Here is a 25,442-nt window from a genome sequence, read left to right on the forward strand (position 1 = left end):
AAGGGTTACTATTTGTTACGTCAACAAGGTCAAGGTTTTTAGAGTAAGGTACCGTCATTGGCACACGCTATCTGTCACTATAGCAATGCGCCAAATTTGAAAAGTAAATATCGGTGCTCTAGTTATTTGCCATGGTTCGTGTAAAATATCGATATCTCTTGTGTGAAATAGTCTGCGAAGATTTTCTTTTTCCAACACGTTTAAAATTACCTATGACTCAAGTAGACATCTTAAAAAGTGTTCAAGATAGTATAAATTTAATATATGGTGATTACGGAGCTGGAGTCACGTACATTGGCTTGGCTATCAAAATGTACAACCCAATAACTCGAATTTTTCTCTTAAGAGCTAAAAGAGTACATCATACCATAGTCAGCGCTTCCTTGCCATTTATTCAAAAAATTGGTAACTCTGCAATTTCAGTGAGACTCCTACATTTGGGTGGCACAATACGCACTTGCCTAGGGTTTTTGCAAAGATTCGACCAAGAACAATTACTTGTTTTAAAAGCTAGATTCAAAAATGAAACTGAAAAAGCTCATATAGACCTCGCAATTAAAAAATCCTACAAAGTATTGGGTGTAGAGAATGATGATTCTGAATGAATAAACAATTTTGCATTGGTCTCCTTGTTTATTTCTTAAAAATTTAGTCGCAATGGGTAATGAAAATGAAATAATAAGGAATGAGTAAAAATATTTTTTCCTATACATGTTATTTACAGTATCTGCAAAATGTCTTTAGTAAATGTAGTAGTGCTCAGAATATACATTTTCCTAACTTTTTTACATGAGCTCCAAATAATATTAAACTATTGGAGATTTTTCTTATTGACCAACAAAAAATTTTAGCATTGATAATTGAAAATCAATGTCTCTTAGAGCACTGGATGCGTCAGGGAATAATTGGGAAGAATTTTCTATTGGTAGTGAATCAGGAAGATTTTTCTTTTTCATCTGAGGACAACTTCCGTATCTTAGATTTGCCTTTATCAGAATCTTCGCCACTGCTGTCTGGAAGTTCCTTAGCCACTGTTACACCTTCTTGCTCCAAAATTTCCAAAGACCATTTATAATTTATCTCTGGGAAGTACTTAGACAGTAACTCTCGAAACTTTATCTCCACTATTTTAGCCGACTTGTACAGTTCAGAGCCTTTCTATTTTAAAAAAATTAAAATTAATTCATTAGTCATAAACCAATTATTATAGGGAATTAGGGAAACAAAGGCTAGCTAAGAAAAATTGCAAAACCAGCCGCCAAAGTTGACCTTTTAAGGTATAATAAACTGTTTAAGAGTTAAACACACAAGTGTATACTCACATAACCAGTTGGATTCTGCTCAAGTTTCAAAGCACGAAAGGGCTGAAAAGTAAATGAAAAATGGGAGATGTTGATCAACGAGCAAAAGGAATTGACCCCAAGCAGACTAAAACAAGTACTATTAGTTAAGGGATAAATAAAGCATTCTTAAAAAGGACCAGAAGTAAACTGAAGCTAATGGATAAGCTAGACAGTTACGGGACCCTTAGTGATGTATTTAAAAGAAATATTTTTTACCTCATTAAACATGATGCAGTTCTTAAAAATGAGTCTAATATCAGCGACAAATTCGTCCAAGTCTTCGTAATGGTTAAAATGACTGGGATTTAATTTTTGCTTAACAGTACTGAAGTCCATAGGCTTAGTGATCATTTTATAATAATTAGGAACCTAAAATGCAAGAAAATTACCAATATATTTTCTTACGAGACACAAAATTGCCTGATCAAATAAAGAGAACTTAGTTCTAAAGCCCACACCAAATCAAAGAACACACCGTTTTGCTTACTGGATCGTGGAATGGTGGACTAGATTCATGGCATAGAAGCTCGAGTAATATCCTTTCACATAACTATTAAGTTTTACAGTGAGTATTTGTTTAGCTTTATGTAACATACGGTTTTGGAACGTACCAAAAGATCACGTCCATTTAATCCAACTGGATTTTTACGTTTGGAGGCTTGCGATTCTTTTGGTATGGGGCAGTGTTTAACATCCATGCACAAAAGGCACGTCCAATCTTCACTAAGAAATAACAAATGGGAGCGTATAGGTTAATGGCAGTAATGGGTATTTTGTGGAAAATTGGTAAACAGCCAACACATGTTAAAAAATGAGAAATTGATGCAGAAGAGAGATATCCCAATAAGAAGATAAAACAAGTTTTCATCTTTAATTTAAGATTTATAGAGCTACGAGTTCACCGCTCCATTTTACTCATGTAAAATTACCTAGGAGTGTGGTTTAAGATAGGAACGTGGCAATTCAAGTGAAACACTCGGGGGCATTTTCCGCAACAAAGTAATTCTCCTCCATCGTGACAAACAGCGCACCAATCCTCATTAGGGTCGTCAACTTGTTCTTCTTTAATATCAGACGCGTTAGGCTTACTCGAATTTATTCTCACGTCTTCAAAAAATGACCAAAAGGTTAAATATTTTTCATGCACTCCTGAAGATCATATTAACCGTCTATGGAGCAAACCTTTACTAGATTTCCCGCGATCTCCGTTATTGTTCTTATTACTCGAGTCTTGCCTCAAACTGTGTGTTTCCACAATTTGTATTTTCATCGAATCTGGCTCGATGATTATAACGTCTTCAACATCGTTCGATCGCGATCTGGAAGTTCTCGATCGTTTACTCGCGCTCGACGAATCATTGCTGAAGAATAAGCAAGAGTGATATTGTATTAAGAGACATTTCCTACGAAAACTTGGTGATATTTTACACTCTACTACAATAATATTTACCTAGAATTGTCCGCGTTATTGTGATTATTATTACTACTGTTTATCACTACAAAATGATTTAAAAAATTGCGTTAATAAATATTACTTAAGAGATCAGGAGAAATTTTTTTATAAAAATACCTGCTGCCGAGTTTGCACTATCTAACTGAGAGCGAGTAGAATTCTATAGAAAAAAAGGGTAGATGGTTGACAAAAACTGAAAGCTAAAATTTTTCCCATCATTTAATGTCAAAAATACTTCTTACTTCCGTAATTGTTAAAGCGGGTCTTTTCCCCAGCAAAATGTTGCTAATAGAATTTGAGCCATAATCATTCTAAAAAAAAATTCATTTATATACTTCTAAAGAAATTTTAATTAGATATAATACTAATCTAACGTATAAACGTACATTCTTTTTAGAGTCATCAGATTCTTTATTGGGTAATATGCTAACACTAGCAACAGAGTCATTTTTTTCACTTTTGTTAACTTGAGGAATACTTGTTATTGTCATTCCTTTTTTCCTGAAACAAAACATTTATTAGAACCGTAAACCAAATGAAATGTATGGAAATTCGACCTACTGTTCGATAACGGTGGCAGTTAGACCAGGTGGAATGGAAATATTTTTCACAGCATTGTTCTCAATGGATTTAACAGGAGACGGTGTTATCTTCAGTGGAGACTCTGATCTTGTTATAGAAGATCTCAAATGCGGTGGTAGACCACTTATGACATTACCTGTGAAAAATAAGGTTTTGATCTCTCCATAGAATGATTTCTTACACTAAAGCTAATCACCTTGGGCCAAGTTAGTGTTAATGGTGTTAGTTATTGCGGTGTTAGTATTAAGCCTGCCATCACCCATAGTTGAAGTAGTTGTTGTAGTCCCACCTGGTACAATGACGCTGCTGCTGACTTGATTGGAAGTCGCGTTGGGGAAATGTGATAGTTTGGAAGTGTTCCCCATGTTTAGAATCTTGCTCATATTATTAGTGTCAATCATTATCACTTGTGGTTGGGCTTGAGTCCTCTGAGTTTGCTGCGAGGGTTGTTGTTGAACCTGAGGTTGGGAACGTTGTGGCTGTTGCATAGGTTGAGGGCGCTGAGTTTGTTGAACAGCTTGAGGTCGCTGGGTTTGCTGAACAACTTGAGGTCGCTGATTTTGCTGAACCACTTGAGGTCGCTGATTTTGCTGAACCACTTGAGGTCGCTGATTTTGCTGAACCACTTGAGGTCGCTGTTGACTTTGGGAAATCTGTTGTCTCATTTGTGGGTCTTGATTTGTACGTTGTTGCTGAGGTTGCAATCGTTGCGGTTGAATAGGTGAATTAATTCGGTTTATTAACTGGCTATTTCTTTGCATTGAGTTGCTTTGATTATTCATTGCTTGATGGTGAATGGTTGAAGACTGTGGAACACCTGACTGATTGACAATGACTTGTCTAGTAACTGTGTTACTGTTGGGTGGATATGGTTGCCTTATAACATTTGCATTTGGTGTTGAACTAATACTGCAAAAAATTAGCATTAGCAAATCAGAAAAGAACGGTACAATTTAGCACTACCTAATCTGTTTAGGTTGAGCTGGAACTGGATTGGAATTGACAGGTCTAATGGTTAGACCTGGGTTACGAGGTAACGTTACTTGGGAGACTGCCGCTGGGGCTTGCCTTTGTTGAGCTTGTTGTTGTTGATGTTGCACTTGCTGTTGGTGCTGCACCTGCTGCTGATGGTGCAGTCTTTGTTGCTGCTGTTGCCTTTGCAATTGCTGTTGGTGTTGGTTTTGCACCTGTTGCTGGTGCTGAAGTTGAGCTTGTTGATGTTGTTGGGCCTGTAAATGTTGTAATTGCTGTATCTAAAAATTGATGGTACAAAAATTGGTTGGACCATGGACAGGACGATTGCTGAACGAAACACGAGTCACTTCATACCCTATTGTGATGTTGTATGCTTTGCTGCATCTGCTGATTAGGAGGAGGAGGACGCATATGACTCATAGGGATCCCTCTATAAGACTGTGGTGGCATCATCTGATTGGAGTATTGATTGGGATTGGACATGGGCATTCGAGGTACTGGATTTGGATTTCCTGGTTGAGCTGGCATATACTGATTGGAAGCATTAGGAGGAGTCAGCAGAGTTCTAAGTACAGCCTGGTTTACGGTAGAAGTTACCATCGGACTCTGTGGTTGAGGTGGCGGTTGAGGAGTATATCTAGGACCATTGCTGGAAGTAGCACCCATGAGCGGGGGAGGTTGAGGTGGTACTTGCCTGGACATGGCTGCTAAGCTGCTATTGAACTAAAAGGGAATTAAAATTTTACATTACACATTGGCATTAAATACACTTTGGATAAGGTGAAAAGATGCTTACTGGTGAAACATTGAGATGAGGACCGGGATAGCCACTTATCATAGCAGGGTGAGTTGGTGTGGTATTGTACGGTTGCGTTCTCAACATAGGACTTAATGATCCACCTGTTGCTGGTGGGGAAGCGATACCACCCATACCCAAGGGTTGCCCATCAACGATTAAATTGCCATACCGACTTATGTACTGACTGAGTAAGTCACCCTCATAAGTAAACTGAATGTTGACAACGTGTTGCGGGTTTGGAACTTCGCACCGTTTTTGAAGTACATGGCGTAGCTAGCGGAATAATTGTATTTCATGAAGAATTCTAATAAGACATTATTTTATAGCTTGGAATTAATATTTCTAACCTGATTATTAATTGCTTTTTTACTGGAAACTAAAGCTACATCACTACCATTCTTGATAGCCGCGTCAGCAAACTGCATGCAGTGGTTGAGTCTGGAAGCCAAATTGACCAGCTCCTCATTTTTCTTAGAAAGCTGGCTCTTTTTCTTTCCGCATACGGCATTCAGTTCTTGCAGGAGTAGCTTGCCGCGATTGTTAATCTCCGTTATAAATCTTAAGAAATGAAAGTTTGTTAGATGGTAACGTTATTACGGACAAGTTCGGGAGTAATAGATTGAGTAGCCGCGGTTTAGCGTCGCTTGGCGAGACCAATATAACTCGATTTCGCAAAGACGCGGACAAAAAGTGGTTCAAGTACAAAGTTACGCGAATAGTTGACGTAGAAATAAGGAAGCTGTACTTACTTAACGGCGAACGTTTTGACTTCGTTGGTGACTGATTGTTCTCTCTTGGTGATCTCTTGGTGCCTCTGGCTGATCAGGCCTTGCGCCGTTTGAATGTACGCCAATTTTTCGACCGTCTTGGCTAAAAGGTTTTTCAGGTAATGTTTGTGCTGTTCGGCGGCGTCGGACAAGAACTGATATTTGTGTTCTCGATGTTCGACAAGTTGGCAATCCCGACACGTCAATTTGTCACACGTTTCGCAATATAATTTTAAGTGTTCCTGTAAATTGTGAATGTCACGTTGATCAGAAAACTACTTAACGAGCCCAAACTAATTTCGAAAGGTTAGTGATCAAATACGTTCGTACTAAAGAGATAAAGAATCAGATACCGCCGATTAGATCTTATGACCGAAACTGGTAAAGGATCAGATAACCAGGGCCGGGCAGCTAGCAAAGGACGTAATCAAATCTACGAAGGAAGTACTGACCCATCGATGGCCAATCACTCTGTTGCAGGCTGTTCAGATAATTAATGTTTATACAGCAAAAGCTACAAATGTGAGTATCTAGGCCATGAGAGGAGAGTATCTAAGCCATGAGAGGAGAGTATCTAACATTTCCGAGCATAATTAGCTAGGCTAATATTCAGGTGACCGGGTTACAATGCGTAGGAGGGTGGTGGTGAGCCCTTCATGCCACTTGCTATTACCGTTAACCTCTACAAGAGAAGGTCGGTCTGCCCATGGGCACGAGCGTGGCTCTCAATTTTCGGTAGTACCTGGCCGCGTACTCTAGGGACCTTTTAGCGCCCCCAGGGATTGGCCCCACCCCTCCAAGCAGGCCCCGCGAGTATCTTCGAAAGGAAATGAGTAACAAACAACGATCACGCCAATTCGTAACAGAAGGGTAGACGATCGAGCAACGAAAGAGATAGACAAGATTAGACGATATTGTTAGAGCGAAGAATCTGTAAGCCAACGTAGTAGGTGGGAAAATTAGTGACGTTTGATGTAGGTAAAGGCGGCAGATAGCGTAACTCTCTGTCGCGTACGAATGCGAAGTGGCAATTACTTGTTTGTGTAGAGGGCATAACAGAAACTTTTCGGGCTTAGCGGCGCCTGTCTTTTCCCCTTCCATGTCTTCTTTCGAGCGGATCGTGTGATCTTTGGTCACCCGCACCCTCTGATGGGCGCTAATGCAACCTTCGCACAACCACTCTTGGCATTCCGTGCAGAATCCGGCCGATTCCTCGCTTTCGTCGCAGCTCGTACACGGAGGAGAAGCGGACTTTTTGTCGGAAATGTTTTCTTCGGGACCTGAAATTAACGTATCGAGAATAATAACGAGAGTTGCTCTCAAACTTCAACGGCTCGAAATCATTTATTACGCCGAACATTATCGCGATTATCTTAAGGCCGGCAATGTTGATGTGTTTGAAGACAACTTACATAAATTATCAACGTTATCATACGCCGCTTGAAAAGAAAAGGAAAACATTCAATTTGTCGTTCACTTCGAAAATGTTTTTGTCACAAATTTAATTGTAAACTGTTACTTTCACAAGTCTACGAGCGCGAGCTACAGTCGCCAGAGGAATATAGTTTTTTTAGCGCGCGTGCGAAGAATATACTAATAAAGCTGTGTTTTGCCTGACGTAAGAGCAACTTATTCTATTTTTTAAACTTTTTATTCGTTTATTTTATAGAAACAACTATTACAAATGTTTGCGTTATCGGTGTATGTGAAATTCGCGTTGTTAATTTAATCAAAAAATGTGTTTGATCCTGTCCATATAAATCCGGATTATATTCGATGTTCGATAGAAAGTTAGGAGGATAATCTTTCCCCTTGATAGAATTTGATTACCGGTAATTCTAACCGTTTTGGACTTTGCCACTCGTACTTATCTAATCAAACTTTCAATAGATAAATTCCCGAGTGTTTACTAAGTGTTATTTCGATATACGCGTTTCCAATATCAGAAAATAAGCTACTTTAGCTTTATCGGCTTATTGAACTCTAATCTTACAGTAGATCACCTTTTTTTCAAGACGATATAGATATCTGTTTGTCATAAGCGGATTAAAAAAAAAACACAATTGACGCCTGAAATTAAAAGTCGACATGCCGAAGATTTTTCGCGAAGTAATATTCCCGAGAACCACGACCTAAAAGTTACTGTTTATACAGGGTGTTTCAAAAGGTTATACAAACATTTGAAGGAGTTGTAGGGTTAAAAGAGCGCCAGAGAGCTTCAAAGTGTGTCCTACTAGCCCCTGGAAGTAGGCTGCAACAAGCGCAAAACCAAGCAGCGGGGAAACGCAAACATTAAGGTTTCCGTTCGTGTGATAGGCAAAAAAAGGACTTTGTAAACAAATCGAGGTAACAAGCGTAAAAAGTAAACTTAAACAGTATTTAAAGTCCCTGCTGCTTGGTTTTGCGCTTGTTGCAGCCTACTTCCAGGGGCTAGTAGGCCACACTTTGAAGCTCTCTGGCGCTCTTTTACTCATCGTAGGAAAATGGGAAAATTTTTGCATAACCTTTTGAAACACCCTATATATGGCTTGTTGAAATAATGTAAACTTTTAACCGGTACGGTATGCGACAATTGTTTCCTTTTAACCAGGTAGCTTTTTTTGACATATTTAGGTTTAGCTAAAACACGACGTTCTGTTTACTGGTGAAAGTTTCCATTATTTCAACAAGCAGTAACTTGTGGGTCCTGGCTCTTGGTGATTTCCTTGAAGACGTTTTATTTAAGCGCTTATTAAACCAAATTCGCCCCCCCGCGTCGAATACCTAAGCGGGGGTCAAAACTCTACCTTTATCGCCCTCGCTTGAGACGGAGTTGTTCCCATTTTGATGTTGTTGCGTCAAGTGTTCCAAAAGGAACAAGTGGTCTATGGAGTCTTCGGGATTTAGGTTTTGTTCGCACGTGGGGCACACCACTTGTCTGATCTTCGGAACTGAAACGAACAAGTGCATTTCATCAATAAAATTTCACAATTTCTGATATTTTTAGTTTTTAAAAATAAGCCTCGGGCCGGGATATAAGTTATCTGTTATCTATAATGTGTATTAAAAGTTTCTTAAACTACTTTTTTTTAAATATTTTTCAATTAAATTTTACAAATATAAATTTAACCCAATAATTTAAAATAGTTACAAATTAAAAAAAAATCAGAAGTTCAAAGGTCGTAACAATAATCATGACTCTATAGGCGAACTCATTGACATTTTTATCGACAAAAACATTAATCTATCGATATTGTTTTTGTACATGTGTTTTTCCTGAGTTTTTTTTTCTAAATTAAATTTCTAAAATAGAATGAAGATTAATTTATCGAAATTATAAACATTAAACATTTAACATTCCTTACGAATATTGTAAGAGTCTATAATAAAAAACATACACAATAGGTGGTTTCTTTTCGCCGGTTCTCGGACTAAAAGTGTACTCTTTTTAACCTAAAACGTTTTATTTGCCAGTTCCGCCGGGTTTGAGAATAACTCTGCCCCATAATCTATTCGCTTGTTCCGGAGTATTAGAGCTACTCTTTTTACTCCTTCAGAAAAGGAGGTGTAAAGAGACTAAATCAGATTTTGTCGTCTGCTAGCCACAATTTATCTGCTCAAGCCACAGGCAGCCATTTTGGAAAAACGTTTTTATCCCAACTCGCACTATTTGCCTACCCCCCCCCCCCCCCCCCCAGAATCGGAGTAAAATGACGACATAGCGTTACTCTTCTTAAGTTCTTACCCTACTCCGAAATCCCGGAACAAGCGAAAAGAAACCACCTAATGAAAGACCATGTTTATTCAGTTAGGGTGGGACAATGACAAAGTGGAACGATTTTTAGCGTGGCTCAAGCTCTAACAGTAAGCTCCTCCCTCCTGAACCAACAAATCAGTCCGGTATCCCATTGGTTCCCTAATACTGACGTCTCCCGACGCGTTTGAAAACTAGACAATGTTACCCGCGGATCGCCAGTACTCACAAGGAGACATCCCGAAGTGTAACCCACCGATTTTGTTCAAACTCGGGGGATTGGTAGACGTTCATGTATCATGAAAAATCCTAAAGGGAATTTATTCAATGGGCAACCGTTTTGCCATGGCAACGAAAAATGTTTTTGACAACAAAAAATGGAAATTTTCCCATTGAAAATAAAATGGGATTCTGACCGATTCCTAGGCCCCCCCCCCCCTGTGAAAAATTTAAACAAATTTCAAAATTTCGAAAATGCCAAAAAAGAAAAAATGAATAAAAATTGACAATAAAAACATCAAAATTGATCAACTTTTGATCAATTTGAGGTCAAAATCCCATGTTATTTTCAATGGGAAAATTTAATATTTTGTATTATCAAAAACATTTTTCTTTGCCATGGCAAAACGGTTGCCCATTGAATAAATTCCCTTTTAGGGTTTTTCATGATTCATGAACGTCTACCAATCCCCCGAGTTTGAACAGAATCGGTGGGTTACACTTCGGGATGCCTCCTTGTCAGTACAAGTTCCCAATGATATTTCACAAGACGTATCTTGTCGTTAGACACGTTTAAGTTAGTTCCACAAGCGTGTATTCTTATAAAAATTAGAATGCTAGTACAAGTTACCAATGTTATCTCACTAGACATAACTTGGCATTACTACGTGAAATTTTATAACTTAAAGCTAAGTTAGTCATTCAAAATTCATTCAGTAGCCTATGCTTTTTTGGACACACTTCAAAATTTAACGTAAAAATATGGAGAGGGAACTTAAGGCTTATTTTTGAGTGCCACAATAATTGTTTTTCCGGGACCGGGGTCGCTGAGTGAGAGTGTCATTTCAAGGTTTAGAGCTTATAATTATTCTACGCGCAATTCCCTAAAAGCAGACACGCCAAGGGGATAATTTAAAATCGGATATTTTTATAAGTATTTCAAAAACTTTCTAATTTTCTTAAGACTTAATTTTCAGGTTTCCCCAATGTTTTATTTACCAAGGGTAATGGTTAGTGTATGGAGCTGTTGGCTCGCGTGGCATGCAGGGCTTGCCACCACCCTCCTACGCATTGTAACCCGGCCACCTGAACTAATGGCTTCAAAAGTCGCTCGATGACTTAGGCCTAAGGTGGTGCCTTGGGTATTAGCCTAGCTGGTTATTATTATTAGGATAGGTTACGCAAGTAATTTAAATTAAGGTCAAAAGTGTCGCGACTTTTATATTGAATATAAGCATGAATATATCTAGCTATGAATATCCAACCCTACGATATAGCCCTTCTATCATGTCGATTTGATTTGGGTGGCAACTTTCGAGACCAGAGACGCGTTGTCAGCCAATCAGGAGACTGAAGGAAATGACGGCATGCTCCTCACTCGGTCGGAGCAGATGTGATTGATCACGTGACTAGATAAGCCCAACCCAAATTTTAGCGGGAGGTTAGAGAGGCTATTGCTATTGTATATTCATAGCTAGATATATTCATGATATAAGAAAGTCGTATGCTCAATAAAGTCTAATTTTAGTTCATTTTTGAAAACTTGGTGTCGCTGCAGTCGATTTATCATTGCCATCACCAGGCTTCTGTTAAAGCTTTAGTTAATCACACCGTGGCACGTTAAAAATAGGGATGCACCGATATGGGTACAGCCGATATATCGGCTATTCGTGGCCGGTAATATCGGACGATATTAACAAAGTTATCTATCATAACAGTAGTATGATAAAATCATTGTAAAAGACGGTTCAGTAGACTGTCATACCATTTTATTCTAATTTTTCATTAAATTAAGTTTGCAAGAGCATATCCGAATATGTTTATTTTCATTTTACGTGATACATATTTTCTATCACAAATCCAATATTCTTGTTTTGTATTTGTTTACACTCGTAACCCCCTGTCAAAAAAAGGTGTGATCTAGCTTCCGAAGTATGGCGTACGTGGCGCGGCCAATAAAACAAAATATTATCATTAATTAGTTAATCGAGAATTTCCCTATTTTTAAATGTTTTTCTGAAAATATTTTCTAATACCGGTATCGGCCAATATCGGCTTAAGCGAAGCCGATATTGGCCGATACCGCTATTAGAAAAATATGCCGATATATGTAGGGAGCTGTTAGCTCGCGTTTCGTGAAGGGCTTGCCACCATCCTCCTACGCATTGTAACTCGGCTTTAAAAGTCACTTGATAGCTTAAGGTGCCTACAGCGTCAACAAACCGAGAACAGGCGAGTCCGTTTGGATTTTTGGTTATGTGGCTTTTTTTAAAATTGAAAAATACAGTATGGTTAAAACCGGCTGTAACCGGTGGTTTAACAGGTTAAAACCATTAATAAAAATGATCAAATTCCTTATATCAAGCCCTCATTGCTCAAATTTCCCGATTTAAAAATGACGTTTTTGCGCGTGACAGTACCTTTACATTGTGAGGTATAGCAGACTTATTTACCCGCTTTTGTACCCTAACATGGCAGCGTATTTTCACGCGCAAAATTAATTTTAAGATACCCTAATTGCTTATATGTTAGCTCTCATTACTCGCGACAAAAAGTGAAGGTTAAGTTTTGTCAATTTTTCTAAAAAAAAAAGTGTTTTTAACCCTGGATTTTATTTGGTGGTTACATCCGGCTTAAACCAGGGTGGTTTAAACCAGTCAGGCTGGCTCTTGCCAACCCTGAGCGTTGCCAATGTGTGGAATAAATTTCATATTGTAGGATGGAAAGCAATTCAAAGGGGAAGTTCCTTTCTAGCTCGATTGCACTAGGGTCCGTTATTATGAAGCGGTAAATGACAGGTGTCAAACAATGTGGCACAAAATGGTAAATACCATTTGATATTTGGGCTATTGTAGGCAATTACATTAGCCTAGTTGCCATATTTTAGGCTAGAAAATAGGTAATAACCTAATCTAGATATTTCTTTTGGCGATTTATTATCGAAATAACGATTTTTCTGAAATTGTCGCAAGCGCCTGGGAGGTAGAAAATGTGGAGGGCCGTGTGAGGACGACCACCAATCACCCAAAGGGTGGTTTTCATACTTTCGCCACGGGTGTCCCGTCCCTATCACCTTTACACCCCTGATTAATCGTATAGCGGTTAGTGGACTGAATTACCCCACACGTCACAATCGCCAAAAACCATCTTCCAATTTTTCAACATAGTTTACTTTCTTTTATTTCAATAGGTTACTGCTGCGTCACGGGTGACGTATCGATGACGTTTTACTACGAAAAGCCCCGGACATAAGAGTATATTCGACGAGGTACCCTGTTTTTAAGCATAAACTGAACTGAACTTCTACGTATTTCGTGACGAATGAGCTACATAAAAACAAAATCAGCAAGCGTAGCTTATTTTATAGAAAAGCTTATAGCAGGGTTCATACAACATTTGGAATATTAATTTCCCTGATATTTCCAGGTGCTAAAGCACCGAATGTTTTCGTTTAATCGAAAAAATTATATATAATTATTGAGGCACTTCCAGACTCAAACGAATTTCCCTGATATATCCAGGTTTTGGTAAATTATTTAAAATTTCCCTGATATCTCCCTGATTTTTTGGAAAGAATCTGTTTCACTGATATTTCCAGGTTTTCCAGGTTTGTATGAACCCTGCTATATGTACAGCGCCGGCCCTAGGGTAGAGCAAGTGGGGCGGTCGCTCTAGGCGCCACGACAGCGGCCAGGTGGAAAGGGGCGCCAAAATTCCCTTTGAGAGGCGCGGGGCGGCGTGGCAACAATAGAAAAAAATATCTCGCTCTACCCTGACCAAGGGCTAGGGCCGGCGCTGTATAGGTAGTATTCTTGTTACGCAGCAGCTTAAGCCACGCCTTTCCTCTATGACGTGTCGCGCGCATTTTTTTAACCGGGGCCGCCATTTTAACTATCAGCACCTTAGCGCGGATGCTCTCTTTTCTAAGTCTTGCCTTATAACTTTATAAATCTTTTTCAAAAACAATTTTTACCCTAGATGGCGCTACTGTTTTTCAGCGCGAATTTTGAAAAATGGGCTAAGCCACGCCTCCTGAATACACCCTATTGTACTGCATTCCTTTAATATATTTACATCATTTTAATACAATAATTTCATATTAGCCAGTCGCACGGACTTTCTCTAAATAAGTGGCATTTAGGTAAAATTGGCACTAATCAGACAATCAATACCATAGATAAAATAACTTCGTATAGGAAACTCCAATGGGGCAAACTGACTCTCACGAGATTGCCCTGACATCTAGTGACTGCGCCAGTTGACTGTGTTCTCAAGAGCGTAGTTTTGTGAATAAACGTATTTTGCAAGGTAAATGTCTTCAAATATACCAGAAATAGCGTTTAAAAAAACTTGAAATCATTACTGAATGCTATTTCTTTTGCGCTATTTTTTAAAATTTGCTCTCAGTTCAAGAAAAAAAGTACTTTTAATACATATAGCTCACTTAAGCCTTTGCAATTGGGATTACGTTACACCAAGGTTCTAGTACGGACTTCGTGTACTGCGAACTTCACCAAATAATATTATTCGGGTGCCGCCACCAGATGTCGGCCAAAATTCTGGCGTCACTTCTACGCATTGTAACCCGGCCACCTGAATTAAGGGCTTCAAAAGTCGCATGATGACTTAGGCCTAAGGTGGTGCCTTGGGTATTAGCCTAGCTGATTATTATTATTTATTATTACATGAAGTTTCCTATCTATATACGAAGTTATTTTATCTATGATCAATACTGTCTTGACAATTTTCTAAAATCCCGATTAATGTAGAACGTTTTCAGGTGAGTTTTCGAAGCTGAATATGGGTGGTGAGATTCCTGGCGAATTTACTATACAGCTACGGGAATTGCGTCTATCAAACACTGGCAACACTTCTTTTGGGATTTTGATTATTTAAGCCTTTGCTCTCGGTAGGCGGTATTGTGTAATTGGAAACATCAGGTGCTTAGCAAAATCCTACATGTCGTTAAGCAACAGTAGGTCGCAACCTTTTTTCTCTAAGGACAAAACTTGGGTGACGTTCCATGACGTCACACTGATGCTACTCTATAGGGTTTCTCCTTCTTTGGGTCTTACTGAAAGCAACTCAGACTCGGCTAAGGGTAGCTTACTGGTCAACAACCACGTTATTAAATGCTAAGACCAGTTTATTTATTCAAAAACTGATGATACCCTTAACTATTTTTTTAACCAGGCTGGTGACAGTTTATTAATAAAAAAAATTATGGTACTATAAACTAAAAAAGGTCTTTGATAATTGGGGTCTCTAGTCCTGATGACTGCTAAGAAAAATATCCCATTATTTAACATCTGTCATTTACCACTTCGGAACACTGCTAGATCATTGATGAATTTACTGCCTATAGAGTAATATCGGCGTGACGTATGTCGACGTCACTCATGCTTTTTCCTATAGATAAAAAACTGCCCTCAAAATGGCGGTCATAGCCCAAAGCTACAGAGCGATACTACTCTATTTATGTGTAGATAATATAATTTTACCTGATATGTTAAAATCAAAAATTCTACCGCTATCTCTCTCCTATCATAGTGCTATTTTTTAGCATTTAAATTGAAACCGATAAATATCGTTAGCAGCTTAGGTACAGCGGGGTCGAAAGGAAAACCGTCACAGGCGCCCAAATGAACGTAACTTATAAATATTTAATTAGATTTATATCTATATAAGGCACTAAATATTTGCTAGCTACGGCACGGATTGAATATACTGATCCAATTAACTTAGTGTATTGATCATTCGAACGTTCTACCGACGAGAGATGGGGTAGCGGTTTCAAAATACCGGGGCCCGTGCCTCCTGTGGGGACCCGGGTTCGGACTCTGCTCCCTTAAAGCGTAGTTTATTTACAGTAATAACGACTCTTCGCTTCCGAAATTATTTTTCAACCGGGGCCCGTGCCGCCCGGAGTCCTTATCGGAATTTATTTTTACCGGGGCCCGTTCCAGATGGGGGCCCGGGCTAGATGGTTTAATTTAAATCAAGTAATTTTTTTATAAATAATTAGAATCACCTATTAGACTTCAATGTATTTAATGTTCAAACGTAGGTTCCGAAGAAATGTCCATTCAGAGTAAAATAAGATTCCAGTATCGCAAATGATCCTGTACAAAACGCGTCACAGTGCGAACGCAACCTCTCCGAATTCGGTGTATTTTTCCAATTCAGCCACCCCTCCCGGCCCAATTCAAAAGACTCGAGTTAAGATTATCCGGCCGAGTTGGGAGTTCAAGCGCTCTACCGAAAACAGAGGGAAGTCGGGTCAAAGCGGCGGGCGCCCGAGAGAAAACGGAGCCGAAAGAGCGACAATGAAACGAGAGAGAAAAGGGAAGAGATAAAAAAAAAACGTTATTTGAAACCGAAATCCCCAAGTTATAATGACTTAGGGGTCGAAAACCTTAAGCCTTGGAATACCTCCGAGCTCCCCCCCGCGCGCCACCCGTTAAAACCGCTCCAAAGGTTACGAAACTATTTCAAGGAAAGTCCAATCCCGTAGCAACGCGTAATGAGCGAAATTGCGCAAATTAAGGGAACCACAACGGAAGGGGGGGGGGGGCGTATCGAATAGAATACGAAATAACCAAACAAGGCGAATTTAAGTTCTAAGCCAAGTTTTCCTCCCCTTAAATTCCGCTGACGCATTATGACAAATACTCCCGACGAGTACCGTTTTAAACATGGCAAAACAAACAACTCCCGATAAACGTGTCCACGAAATATCACGATTAGGCCTAAAAATCGGTTAAGTGTTAAAAGAGTGGAAGTCCGGAGTGGGAGAGGGAGGCGGGTGTTTTCGAACTTTAGACGCGTTAAGAACCTTTGGTACCGTACAAGACGTGTCATGCGTGCCGCAGTAAATTATATATATTGGAAAAGTAATGAAGCGCGGAGGTTTTCGATTGGTTCCCTGAATACCGCAGCAACGCGTGGACCAATGGGAGAGGCGGTCCGGCTCGCCTGGAGTTGGCTCGTTGCCAAACCGGTTATCCCTTCCGCCCCCCTTACTTTATCACTCGGCAAAATTGCCATGTCACTTGATATCGTTGCTAGGCGACCGGACGTCAATCGATTGATGTAGGCCTAAATGTTCTCCCTGAACAGAAACAAAATGGAGGCCGAGGCCTCTACAGATCCAAAAGTTGGGCAGATAAAAAATGTCGATAATTCGACATTTTGTCGATAAGATATAAGCCCAGAGCAAAATCGTTACGGATAATGAGTCGATATATAAAACGCATAAACGGATCCAGAGCTATTCAAATTCCTTCCCCATTCCCATCCTTTTCCCATGACAGTTCATAAATATAATATGTTCCCCCGAGGAAAAAGTCACAAAATGTAATCATTTTCCATCTAGGTCATTACATTTTTTTACCGGGAAAAACCAATTATTTTTATTCACTCGAAATAACAGGTTTCCTTGATATTTAGGGCATGAACCCCTAAAAATCGTAACTGTAGGGTGTCGCCACCTACACGCGATTCGAGTAACTAGTGAACATTCCCAAAACAAAATTCATTATATTCAAACGGCAGCGGTGTTATAACGTACGGGGGCAAACCAAGCGGTAATGAGGCTTTGTTAATAAAGTTACTAATTAATTGGGTTTTTTTATAATTGGCTTTTGGAATTACCGGGTAATTATGAACACGGGTAGCCTACGCGATAGTTCTAACATTGATAATGGATACAAAGAGGGAAACAAACGATGATAATTTATTGGAATTCAAAGACCATATCCGGCGTTCAATACTAAATCGAATGATATACCTAACGGCCATAAACCACGAAGGCTTAAGCCCCTGGATCAATGAGGTTCAGATCACAGCCTCCGCTGATCCAAAACTGAACTACTTGGTAGATTTCGACATATCTGATCGTAATAGTACTTAACAATTATGATCAAGAGTAAAGTTATGATTTAACCGATCGTCATCAAGTTGCTGATTTAACCGATCGTCATCAAGTTGCTGATTTAACCGATCGTCATCAAGTTGCTGATTTAACCGATCGTGATCGAGTTGCTGATTTAACTGATCGTGATCGAGTTGCTGATTTAACTGATCGTGATCGAGTTGCTGATTTAACTGATCGTGATCGAGTTGCTGATTTAACTGATCGTGATCGAGTTGCTGATTTAACTGATCGTGATCGAGTTGCTGATTTAACTGATCGTGATCGAGTTGCTGATTTAACTGATCGTGATCGAGTTGCTGATTTAACTGATCGTGATCGAGTTGCTGATTTAACTGATCGAGATCGAGTTGCTGATTTAACTGATCGTGATCGAGTTGCTGATTTAACTGATCGTGATCAACGTATGAACCTAACCGTTTTTTGTACTGTACGATCGTGATTTGTGTTCATTATTGGTTTAATAATATGATAAGCCTCGCAAGCTAGTATCCAGTTAAAGGGCGACTACAGTGACTGATCACTCGCGTCTCACATTTTAACTTATCATATCTGAAGTGAGGTACGATCACAAACCAAAAAGTGATCAGACCCGAAATACGAACCATGGTAATTAGGATAACCCAATCAAAGTCGTTCCGCGTATGATCAACATATGGCAGAAGAGATACTAGATCCCATAGTTGAAAATACTGTTCGGCCCGACCTCCTAGAAAAGCTCAAAGCCGTCTTTGAAAACAGCAATGCTGGGGGGGGGAGTCAGGCTCATAAAGCCCGGTTCATAGCGGAAGGTTCGAGATTTTAGAGCGTCCCGGGAATTGGGATTTCGAAACCCCACCGTCATCGCTGCGTCAAGGCGGCGCCATATTACTCACCGTTAAGCTCGAGTGGGCAATAACAATAAACAATGGCATCCCTCCATCTTGGTTTCTTTTTATTTCGTAGTCCGCCCTCTCTTCGCTCCCCGGAATTCGGCCCCTCGCGGACCTGACTCCTCTATGGCAGAGGATATTCATATCCGGTAGGAAGAGGGGAGGGTAGACAAGGGGGCGGAAATGACAGCGCCGAAGGGCTTCAGCTTCTGGCAGCGCGCTGGAAAACATTTTCTGGCAAGGAGCCAACCGACTACGCCTATATAACGAGTATTTATAACACACGAGGAACCCGTATTGATTTTTGCAACACACATCTAAAATTTTCCCAAGGACAACCGCAACTCCCCCCATTTCCAATTCCCCCACCCGTTCTGCACTCCCATGCAGTTTTACCACCTCGCCGGGTTTTCATTCCCGACGGAACACCCCGAACTCCCTATTTCCAGCCCCGATTGCCGCGCCCCTCCGCGTACCCGACGCGAAATAAAAATCCCGATGGCGCGCCCCGATTGAAAAGAAAAAACGGGAGGAGGAAAAAGCAAAATTACCATTTTCAAAAGACGCTTAGCTGCGGGTAAAAAAAAGCTCTAAAAAGCACTTCAATTCCCGCGACTGAAAAATGTTCCACGCAATCGTAATCGAGGCAAACAAGCCGCCAAAGATGTATAAAACAGGCATCGAAATGTTAAGGGCCTTTATAAGATTGAAAAAAAAGGTCTTTATGGGTAAAGAAAAATACATCTTTTCTATAAACCGAGACCGGTTCTATCTTGACTACATTTAAATTCTCATGGCCCATAACATCTACGACACGCATCATTTACACCATTTCTCTCGTTAGACTTAATAAAGTTAATATATTGTTATAAAACCCCCTAAAAATGATTTAAGCTATGGTTCAAGCGGAAGTGGGAAACCTGTTTGTTGTTTTATAGGAGTAAGATAAAACCGTCTGATAAACGTCTGGTTTATCAAAATAGAACGCCTAATAACAAAAACCTAATTAAAAAAAGGTCCACGAAAACAAATGTGCTATGCAAAACACGGTACTAGTACTTTGTACGGGACGCGACTGCTAATTTTAACGTAGGCTACACGTTAGTCTAAAAGATTAAAACATGTCGCGACAGATAAAAAAAACATTTTGAAAATCCCCTCCCCCTCAACTTCAAATCTCTAGCCTGTTTCACCAAACGTGGAAAATTCACTTTGTACCCCCCTCCCCCTTAAAATTTCCAAAAACGCGTTTCATCATCAACCATTCTCGACTATTTCCGCCCCCGACAGACCCCCCTCTACCCTCTTGTCTAGATAATGAGTTGGCGCACTGCCAACCGAGCGAATAGAGAAGTACGAAGTACGAAGGCCACGCAAAGTGACACAATGCACAGTTGTATCTCGGGTTGCCTGGCGGAGGTGGTGGCGGGTGAGTAATTCGGCATGGCGAAACTACTCGATCGATCAGATACTGGAGCTTCACCAAGAAGCTAACGTAACGGCCACCTCACCACCCACTGAGAAATTTCTCTTTGGCGCAGCACCACCGCGCCTCGGGGGAAAATTAGGGCGAAGACGCGGCGCGAGAGAGTAGTCGATAAATCGTAGAATCGGTCCAAAAAACGAGTTTGCAGTTTCCTCTCGTCGGGAAACCTCGCGCGCACATACAAAAAAAAGAAGGCGGTTGGGGGGAGGGTAGCGAGACAGAAAAAAAATTCCTTTATTGCTCCTCAGCGAATACTGGTTCCAAATTTTATACGTATCTCGTACAAGAAGAAAATGTAAAAAATTGTATTTTCTAACTAAACTGCATCTTGAAAAGCCGCGCCGTTTTCGCAATAATTCTGGGGTTTTTAAAAAGACGGAAAAGTCGAAGGCCGTGCATGACAATATCAGGGCGAAGGTTTATTACTACTCAACATGAGTTCGGGGGGGAGGGAGAGGAAGAACACGTCATTATTATTAAAAATCTCGAGAACAAGAACCTCTGGGGGATAATGAAAAATTCCCACTATTAGGATTCTAGGGGCTTTGAGGAAAACCGATGCTGGAACTATTGATTAGAACGAACCTTTTCCAGCTAACAACGTACTTATCTTAATTGGCACTACAAAAAGGCCCCTATGTTTGTTTAATTTACCGATAAACAAAATTTGGAATGCTTACCTAAAGGCGCTTGTGTTTGGATTTGAACAGCTGGGCGTAGACAAATAAAGTAAAAAAAAAAGATTAAAATAACACGCTCCTAAATTTTGTTTAGTATATACTGCTTTTTCGATTAAAAATGCTGAATTACGACTGAAGAGGAAATTGGGATTTGTGTTAAATATAATTAAGTAATGGAACCTGAGTACAGGGTCAAAGGATATGACGCTTGAGAAAACCGACCGATCAACGTTGAATCGCGATCCAGGGTCGAAATGGATCGGAGTCTAAGGGTCATAACTTGATAACCGTTAAAATATTTTTTTCAGCAATACAATATTTGGTGTTAATGTAATAATTATAATTATAATTAATGCTCAACAGGTAATGATCAAAGCGCTCGCTGAAACTGATCAAACCGACTTTGAACCAAGGGCGTATCAATATTGGGCAGCGTGCTAACATTGCTTTGCACCCTCCTTGAGATCTAAAGGTGCCTTGTATTTTGCAACGCGGTGTTACGTTTGCATCCCATTCGAATTATTGCGGAACTAAAACCCTCCCCATAAATACACCTTTACTTTATACTGATCAAAGCGTTGGTTAAAGACGGACTTTGACCTGATCAATGAGTGTGTTAAACAGACTTTGGAATGATCAACGAGTTTGTTAAAGGAAGATATTGGCCTGATCAAAGAGTTTGTTAAAGATCGACTATTGCCTAATGAACGTTTTTGCTTAAAGACAAATTAGGTCTGATCAAAGTCTTTGCTAAACACCGACTTTGCCCTGATCAAAACGCTTGACCAAGACCAAAAGAGGACTTATCAAAACATTTGCTAAAAACCAAACTAGTACTAGTTAAAACTCTTGCTAAACCCGTACTAGGATTGATCAAAATATTTGAATAAGACCAAACTAGTAACGATCAAAACGTTTGCTAAAAACCGTACTATGACTGACCCAAATATTTCCTTAAGACCAAACACCGTACTAGGACGTATCAAAATATTTGCTTAAGACCAAACTAATCATGATCAAAACTCTTGCTAAAAACCAAACTAGTACTAGTTAAAACTCTTGCTAAACTCGTACTAGGATTGACCAAATTATTTGCCCAAGACCATACTAAGAGTGATCAAATTATTTGCCCAAGACCGTGATAGGACTGATAAAATTATTTGCCCAAGACCATACTTGGACTGATCAAATTATTTGCTAAAACCGTACTAGGACTGATCAAATTATTTGCTCAAGACCGTGATAGGACTGATCCAATTATTTGTTCAAGACCGTGATAGGACTGATCCAATTATTTGCTCAAGACCGTGATAGGACTGATCCAATTATTTGCTCAAGACCGTGATAGGACTGATCCAATTATTTGCTCAAGACCAAACTAGGACTGCTCAAAATGTACGCTACAATATCTAACTTGAACCGATCAAACGTTTGCTAAAGATCGATCATGTACTGATCAAGACGTTTGCTGAAGATCTATCATGAACTGATCAAAACGATTGCCAAAGATCGATCATGAACTGATCAAAACGATTGCCAAAGATCGATCATGAACTGATCAAAACGATTTCCAAAGATCGATCATGAACTGATCAAAACGATTTCCAAAGATCGATCATGAACTGATCAAAACGATTTCCAAAGACGACCTTGAACTGATCAGAACCAGAAAGGCTTGATTTCTCAACAAATAGTCATCTAAGTGAACAAATTGGAGATGATTTAAGCCTTGGTTAAGCAATCGGCCTTAAAATGTTTATCAGTCCACGTGACACTACGTCACCTGTGCCTTTCCTATCGAAATTGTGCCAAAAATGACGGCCATGATCAAAACTACTTAGTGACCCAATTACGTTTGTCATATCATAAAATTGCTGTTACTGACAACTGATCACAATAGAAAATAATTATTAAATGGAGTTTTTCTAAAAAACATTTCGCCTTAGCATCCTACTTACTTCTGGAACTAACCTAAAAGTTTCATTCCCAGGAAGGAAAATTGCTTCCCCCTTTATAATCTAGATTGCACACGAAAATAACGTGCAGAATAGGGACGGGGGATGATAATTTCAGCCCCGACTTGAGTTTCGTAGGGAGAGACATATTTCAGCTCCCTAAAAAGTGCCGGTGTAGGATCTAGAAATATTAATTTGTTTGGGTAGGCAGATTTGGCGTTTTGCTTTCGGTCTCGTGTAAATTTAATGCACCAAGCAAAGGTGTAGAAATAAGTTGGGCAATATTTCAAGGAAAAAATGTGGTCTGTGTGTGTGGGTATAGGAAAAGCACTTACTGTTCAGTTTAATATTTTCCCGTCATAAGCATCGTAAGAGTGAAGAAAGGTTTAAACTTACTTCCAACTAGGAGCAACAAACACAGCACTGTCCACACAAGGAGAACGCAACCCGTCAAAAGTCATGGATTTTCTTGTGTACAGTTTTCACGAGGGGCTAACCACTCTTAGAAAGTCTGTACACCGGATTACGCTTAGATTAGCACTACCAAAGGCAGGGACTTCAAAGATTACGCGTAATCCCATTAGTACAGTCAAAGGTACGGCTCTGTACACCGATTACGCGGAGTGATCAGCCCCTCGAGTTTTCATTGGCTAGACGCTTTAGCGCCTGCTGCCGTCGGAAGGGGAAAATTCGGAAATTGTCTTCCCCCTTTCCGTAAAACGTTCAGCGTAAAGGTTCGTCCAATGAAATTTGTACACAAAACTGCGTTAGCGTGTTAAAAGGCTAGCTGCGTTCTCCTTGTGTTTGTTGCTCCTACCTTCCAAGATGACCTATCTTGAGATAATAAAATAAAACGTTGTTCTAATTATGCGCTTAACCTAAAACTAAATTTTTATATTAGTGACGTAAATTTCAAATAGAAAAGTTCGAGAAAAATTCAAAAACATAACTTTTCCCTGAAAAGAAAATCATTATTTTTTTCTATAGGAAAAAGCATGGGTGACGTCGTGTGACGTAGAATTGTTAGCTCCCTATACGTAAAAACAAGCAACCGTACGGTTTAAATTACGAAGTAAATATTATATTTTTACCAATTTTCAATTAACAATCTATTTCTTTAAACCATTTTCCTTAAAATAAGTTTAATAAAAACTCAAATTACGAGCAACTCTAAAACCTAATTTTTAGAAGTAACTTTAGAGGACTATCAGGTAACCCACACGATTCTCGTATTTGGGTATTTCTACGTTTGAAGTCACGTTTCTGTGATCTAAAGATTTGGCACAATGTGACATATCGAAACTAGAAGATAAGCGTATTTTAATAGGTAAGATAGGCCTACAAGAATGGCTTTTCATAAGTAAAAATTTTGATTATTGAACTTTTAACCAGGGGGGGGGGGGGTGAGGCGCAGATAGAAACTTTGAAAAGAGATTTCGTTCAGTTTCCATTTCAAAGATTTCTTCCTTTGCAGGTTAAACAGACGCCGTGGCCCAAACGCTCCTTACCCTGCCCCCTTATAGCGGTACACAATCAAAAAATATACGGCCACATTCACATTCGGGTGAAAAACTTTTACATATGTAGAAATCTATAACGAGTTTAACGACACTTAACAATTCGCTAGACTAGACAAAACGAGACACAAACAAAAAATGTAAACTAATTAAACAACACGTGTAAAAAATAACTTACTGTTCGGATCACCGGGTGGTGTTGATGGACTAGGTGTAATTGCGGAGTTCAAACACGATTTGCAGGCGCTATGTAAACATGGAAGTAATTTGGGGTCACTAGCTTCAAGTAGTTCGTTTTTGCAGAAAACGCATTTTAATTCCAGCCAGCCGTCTGTGGAGGATAATGTCCCATCGATGGGCGATAGTTCATTGGCATCGTCAATTTTAGGCGAAATACACGTATCACCGGCAGCGTCGCTGGGACTGTTATTTTCCGAACCAGCCAAAATCGTACCAAAATCCATGGTTTCATCCCTGTCCTGTTGGTCATCTTGCGAATCTTGACCGTCTTCCAAATCAACAACCGGCGGATCTTCCTTATTAGAATCAACGCTGCCTCTGTTATTCTCGTTATTGTTGTCATCGTCTTCGTCGATAACTTCGCTGGTAATAATTTCCGGTGATGGTATTTCCATTTGTTCTTCACCATCTCCATCGGATTGACGATTCGGAGATTCCCCGTCTTCGGAACGATCCGCTTCGGGAGAACCGGCTACAACATCTTCGGTCGCGTTAGGACTCGGTGTCTTGGATTTAACCGCTTCGGGAGCGTCCTCAAAACTATCTTTACTCTTTTCCGTTTCTTCCGTATTCGACGGCGAGGACTGCAAACTCATTATGTTCTTTTTATACACGACTAATTTAGTATTTTAAACATTCAAAAAACATTATAAAAACATTCGACATTACCAATTTTTGAAAGATTTAAAGCTGCGCGGTTATGGCACGAACACAGCGTCGAAACGCGGAAGATTCGTATGACGTTCTGCGGAATCTCGCGCCATTTACGTTAACTTGCTATATTTTTTAAGCCTACTTGGAAATTTGGAAGTTTTTGAGACGCTGGCGACATCTAGCGATTGATCATTATACTTTTAAATTACGAAATGATCACTTTTGGTACAAGGT

At 39.7% G+C, this 25,442-nt stretch overlaps 2 protein-coding genes across 9 annotated transcripts; one reads left to right on the top strand and one right to left on the bottom strand.

Annotated features, from left to right (window-relative positions):
* Positions 1–212: 212 nt before the first annotated feature.
* On the top strand, positions 213–605 carry Pop5 (POP5 ribonuclease P/MRP subunit). The gene has a single exon (XM_090171075.1). It carries the CDS (start codon positions 213–215, stop codon positions 603–605), a length of 393 nt encoding a protein of 130 aa, XP_090027201.1.
* Positions 606–620: 15 nt separating this feature from the next.
* LOC149948442 (E3 ubiquitin-protein ligase TRIM33-like) lies at positions 621–25,310 on the bottom strand. 8 transcript variants are annotated; one of them, XM_090173459.1, is made up of 22 exons: positions 25,224–25,253; positions 24,493–25,156; positions 8,706–8,849; positions 6,955–7,199; positions 5,902–6,161; positions 5,500–5,710; positions 5,150–5,425; positions 4,708–5,076; positions 4,342–4,631; positions 3,575–4,287; positions 3,358–3,514; positions 3,183–3,297; positions 3,039–3,107; positions 2,914–2,956; positions 2,794–2,839; positions 2,526–2,704; positions 2,273–2,450; positions 1,955–2,066; positions 1,819–1,893; positions 1,560–1,712; positions 1,323–1,364; positions 622–1,158 (listed from the first exon to the last, which is right to left on the bottom strand). In XM_090173459.1, exons 2-22 carry the CDS (start codon positions 25,148–25,150, stop codon positions 934–936), a joined length of 4,560 nt encoding a protein of 1,519 aa, XP_090029585.1. In that variant the 5' UTR covers positions 25,151–25,156; positions 25,224–25,253; the 3' UTR covers positions 622–933. The 8 variants fall into 8 exon arrangements, with proteins under 8 accessions (XP_090029586.1, XP_090029585.1, XP_090029587.1 ...); XM_090173462.1 differs by having other exon boundaries at positions 623–1,158; positions 4,708–4,884; positions 4,951–5,076; positions 24,493–25,309; XM_090173460.1 differs by having other exon boundaries at positions 621–1,158; positions 1,831–1,893; positions 24,493–25,310.
* Between the last annotated feature and the right edge of the window lie 132 nt (positions 25,311–25,442).

This window comes from Leiobunum rupestre, chromosome 4 (assembly GCF_980474605.1).
Source record: "Leiobunum rupestre chromosome 4, qqLeiRupe1.1.hap1, whole genome shotgun sequence".
Lineage (NCBI taxonomy): Eukaryota > Metazoa > Arthropoda > Arachnida > Opiliones > Sclerosomatidae > Leiobunum > Leiobunum rupestre.